The sequence below is a fragment of the Acomys russatus genome, chromosome 2 (genome assembly GCF_903995435.1).
Source record: "Acomys russatus chromosome 2, mAcoRus1.1, whole genome shotgun sequence".
Taxonomy (NCBI): domain Eukaryota; kingdom Metazoa; phylum Chordata; class Mammalia; order Rodentia; family Muridae; genus Acomys; species Acomys russatus.
The window spans coordinates 1442645-1447716 of NC_067138.1; the positions used below are offsets into that span (position 1 = coordinate 1442645).

The 5072-nt window shown below is 42.8% G+C and overlaps 1 protein-coding gene across 1 annotated transcript in view; it reads left to right on the top strand.

Moving 5' to 3' along the window:
* The first annotated feature begins 925 nt into the window (after positions 1–925).
* Positions 926–5072, top strand: part of Melk (maternal embryonic leucine zipper kinase) — a 62624-nt gene continuing 58477 nt past the window's right edge. The window contains exons 1-3 of the mRNA XM_051157443.1: positions 926–1015; positions 3188–3273; positions 4904–5020. Coding sequence (XP_051013400.1) covers positions 958–1015; positions 3188–3273; positions 4904–5020 — 261 coding nt within the window. The 5' untranslated portion in view covers positions 926–957. The remainder of the gene's footprint in view (positions 1016–3187; positions 3274–4903; positions 5021–5072) is intronic.

Consider the following 5072-nt stretch of genomic DNA (forward strand, 5'->3'; position numbering starts at 1 on the left):
TGCTAGGAACGTCACTTGGGAGAGCAGCAAGCACTCTTAGCTCCCAAGTCCCTGTCCAGTCCTTTGCCCCTACACCCCCTATAACCCCCTGTACCCCCTGTTTCACTCTAGGGTTTTATGTCTAACAACCCAGGCTAGTCTGGAACTTCAAATCCTCCTTTCTCGTGTCCCAAGTGCTGGGATTATAGGAAGGTATCAGCACACTTGGTTCTGTTTTCTTTTTTGATGGTATCTTTGAATGTACAGGAATTCTGAATACACACACACTCACACTCACAGTTGATCTGGAACTCCCTGGGTAGACCAGGCTGGCTTCAAACTTGCAGTGTGAACAGTGCATGTGCGGAGCTCAGACAGCTATGGGATTTGGTCTCTCTTTCTGTCATGGGTGTCCCAGGGATCAAACTCAGGTTTTCAGGCTTGGTGGCAAGTGCCTCTACCCAGCGAGCAAGTTTGTCTTTCTTGTTTAAGTGGGTATGTTGTTGTTTGAGGCACAGTGTCATGTGTAGCGCAGGCTAGTCTAGAACTTGCTGTGTAGTTTAGGATGACTTGAGCTCCTACTTCCACCTGGTGATGCTTAAATCTCTATCTGGAGTTGATTTGTATGGATGATGCGGGCAGGAATCCAGGGTTCTTGTGGTTTTTCTAGACAGAGTTTTCTCTGTGTAGCCCTGGCTGTCCTGGACTAGAGTTATAGACCAGGCTGGCCTCAAACACACAGATCTACCTGCCTCTGCCTCCTGAGTGCTGGAATTAAAGGTGTGCCACCACCGCCTGGCTTGTTTGCCTTAAAATATGGCTAATTAGTGCTTCTACTGTTACTTATATGGCTAAGATTTATTTTTATCTCTACTTACAAAGGGAGGAGATGATCTGGTAATATTCCTTTTATTGGTCATGTACCATTTCTTCTGTTTTACAGGTTCTTGTCATTCTGAATATATTTCCAAGTGGATTATGAAAGATTATGATGAACTTCTCAAATACTATGAATTATATGAAACTATTGGGACAGGTAATTATTAATTTTTTTTCTTGGAGACAAAGTACAGATAAAATAACTGAAAGTACGATCTATTTGGGTAGTCATGAGCTTTTTAGTATAATTGATGTAGCTTAATTTTTTTAAACCTATAATTATATTTATTTTGTGTGTGTTTGTGTGTGTCTCTGTATGTTGTATGTGGGATACATGCAACAACATGCATGAGGAGGTAAGAGGACAGCTTTGTGGAGTAGATTCTCTTTCACCTTTATGTGGGCTATGGGGCTGGGACTCAGGTTGCCAGGCCTGTGTGCCACGGGCCTGTACCTGCTGAGCCATCTTGCCTGGTCCTCTGCCTGCTTTAGTAAACCGAGTAGAACAAGGGCAGAATGTCAGAAATCCTTGTAGGTCATTGCAAAAGAATGCTGATTTTTTTTGTGCAAATAAAACCCATGGAGAGTTTTGAGCTAAGGAGTGGTCTAACCTTTGTTTCCAAAGTGTCATCCTGGCTGCTTGAGAGCGAAGACATTGGGAGAGGGCAGGGTAGGTAGAAAGCTGCTGGGAAGCAATCGAGTGAGGAAAGTTCTCATGAGCAGAGGATGGCAGCACGCTTAGAAGGATGGGGTGAAGCTAGTGAGACTGAGTTATAGCATAGGGTAAAGTGTGCAAAGTGCACAGATGTTAATGAATTTTACATGCATATACATTCAGAGACGACATGGACCATCTCTCTCTCTCTCTCTCTCTGTCTCTTTCTTTTTGTCCCCCGAGACAGGATTTCTCTGGGTAGACTTGACTATCCTGGACTCACTTTGTAGACCAGGCTGGCCTCGAACTGACAGAGATCCGCTTGCCTCTGTCTTCCAAGTGCTGGGATTAAAGGCATGTGCCACCACCGCCTGATTTACTTTTGTAGTTTTTAAGCTCATTGAAGTTTTATATAATTTGTTTTCATCCTTAGTAACTTTATGTTGTGTTCTAGCATGTTAATAATAAAGCAAATTTAATGACTTTATTGGTTAAAATGATATACTTTGATTTTTGTGTATGTGTGTGAGTAATCCATATGTATGTGGGTGGCTGAGGAGCCCAGAAGATGGTGTTGGAGTCCCTCGAGCTGGAGTAACAGACAGTTGTGACTTGCCTGATGCAGGTGCTAGGAACTGAGCTCTGGCAGTCTGTAAGAGTGGCAAGCACACTGTAACTTATTAGCTGTCTCTCTACCTTTCATAGAACATATATTTTTTAAAGGATTTATTTGTTTATTTAATGTATGAATACTCTATCTGCATGGATAGCTGCATGCCAGAAGAGGGCATCAGATCCTACTATTGATGGTTGCTGGGAATTGAACTCAGGACTTCTGGAAGAACAGACAATGCTCTTAACTCCTGAGCCATCTCTCCAGCCCCCATAGAGATTTTTTGGGGGAGGCGAGTTGAGACAGGGTTTTTCTTGTGTAACACAGCCCTGGCTATCCTGGAACTTTCTTTGAGACCAGGCTGGCCTGGAACTCAGAGATCCACCTGCCTCTGCAGGATTAAAGGCGTGCACCACCACACCCAGCCCATAGAGCATATTTTTTTTTTTTTTTTTTTTTGGTTTTTCGAGACAGGGTTTCTCTGTACCCTTGGCTGTCCTGGGCTCACTTTGTAGACCAGGCTGGCCTCAAACTCACAGCGATCCGCCTGCCTCTGCCTCCCAAGTGCTGGGATTAAAGGCGTGCGCCACCACGCCCGGCCATAGAGCATATTTTTAAAGAGCGTTTTTTATTATAAAATTAGATATTTGCTGTTCATGGTAGAACAAAATCTGCATATAGAACAGTGACTCTCAACCTTTCTAAGGTTGCGACCCTTTAGAACAATTCCTCATGCTGTGGTGCCCCTCAACCATAAAATTATAGATGCCTGCTTCATAACTTTAATTTTGCTACTGTTATGAGTTATAAATGTCTGTGTTTTATGGTGGTCTTAAGTGACCTCTGTGAAAGGATTGTTCGACCCCCCACAAAAGGCTTGTAATCCACAAGTTGGAAAATCTGAGCTAGAAACATGGACTGAAAAGAATGTGGAGTCATGACTGACGTGTTGGAAGTGACAGGAGAAAGGAAAGCTTCCAGGAATATGTGCCTGGATAGAGCCTTTTGAAAACTCTGTCTTGGGCCCTTGTTTATCTCAATACATATTTTTCTGTGCTTAGGTGGCTTTGCAAAGGTCAAGCTTGCCTGTCATATCCTCACAGGAGAAATGGTGGCTATAAAAATCATGGATAAAAATGCACTAGGGGTAAGTTTGAAATTATTTTTTTCCTTAATTGTACAAAGTAATGGGCTTCATTATACTTTTATATATGGAAATTATAGTACATTGATCACTGATACTTTATATATAGGAGTTATAGCACACTGATCAGATTTATTTCTCATGTCATTAAAAAAGACAATTTTGAATCAAGATTTTATTATATATAGCCCTGGTCTTGAACTCACATTGTGTCCAGGTTGGCCTTCAATTTGTGATCTCTCTGCCTCAGCCTCATGAGTGTTAGGATTGCAGGTATGTGTGTTATTACACCATATATATATATATATATATATATATATATGCATTTCTTTTTTTTTATATATATGCATTTCTTATGTATGTATGCATGGCATGTGGGTGGGTACACATAATATATGCCCATGCTTGCACAGAGGGCTGAGGTTGATATTGGAAGTCTTCTTCAATTGCTTTCCACTTGATTCTTTTTGAAGCAAGGGCCCTCAGTCAAACCCAGAGCCTGCTGATACAGCTAGCCTCACTAAACAGCCTGTTATGGGCATCCTGTCTCTGTCTTCTCAACTTGTTATACTTACTTGGCATGTATGTGTGTGGGTTATTGTTTGTTTGTTTGTGTTGTTGTTGTTTTTCCAAGACAGGGTTTCTCTGTGTAGCCTTGGCTGTCCTGGACTCGCTTTGTAGACGAGGCTGGCCTCAACTCACAGTGATCCGCCTGCCTCTGCCTCCCGAGTACTGGGATTAAAGGCGTGGCACATATTTATAATCCCAGCACTTAAGAGGCAGAAGAGCAGCATTATTCCAAGAGCGAGGTCAGGTTGGTCCAAATAGGACGTTCAAGGCCAGTCAGATATATTGAGTGGAGTCTCATCAACAGCAGTAATGAAAAAAGTGCTTTTACAGTTAGTTGCTTCCTTTTCTTTTTTTGAGACTCCTTTCTTTTTCTTTAGTCGTGACTGACCTATGTAGCTCACTTTGTAGCCCAGGATGGCCTCAGACTTTGGATGTTCCTCCCCAAGTCTTCTGACTGCTAGGATTGTATCCAGGCCTGAGCGTTTCTGTTTTCCCTCCGTTTGGAATGGTCACCTTCTCCATTAGTCTAAGATTCTTTTGGGATTTCTGGGCATTGTACTATTGACCTACTGTGGCAGCTAGCTTTTTTGTCACTGTGACAAATGGTTGAGGGAAGCAATTAAAAAAGGGTAAGGATTGAGTTTTGTCTTGTGGTTTGGGTCCAAGGGTCTATTGCTTTGTGCCTGAGGTAAGGTTGAATATCATGATGGTTTGAGTTTGTCCCTCAGTGGCAGCCAGGAAACAGCGTGCCTATGCTGCTGGGCATCCTCCTGTACGGCATCCACACTCCAGCATGGGGTGGTTGGTATCACCCATGTCCTCAGACACTCCTAGTGTGTGCTTTTCTGATCTCCACCCATTCCAGCTGACAGATTAGCTGTCTCACTCACATCCAGCTTGCCTTTATAAAACCCTCAGGATGCGAACTTTGTAATGTTTTTCCCACAGCTTTTTTTAGAGCTATTGCCAGCTCTTCCTACATAGTGTTCCAGTGTCGAAATTGGTGCTTGGAACACTTGCCAGGGCGTGTGTCCCATATCTGAACTGATGTTTTATCAAACAGAGTGATTTGCCCCGAGTCAAAACTGAGATCGATGCCCTGAAGAATCTGAAACATCAGCATATATGTCAGCTCTACCATGTGCTGGAGACGAAAGAGAAAATATTCATGGTTCTTGAGGTTAGTAGTGGGCTTCAGACAACCAAAAGTGTTTGCTTGCTCTTTAGTCGTG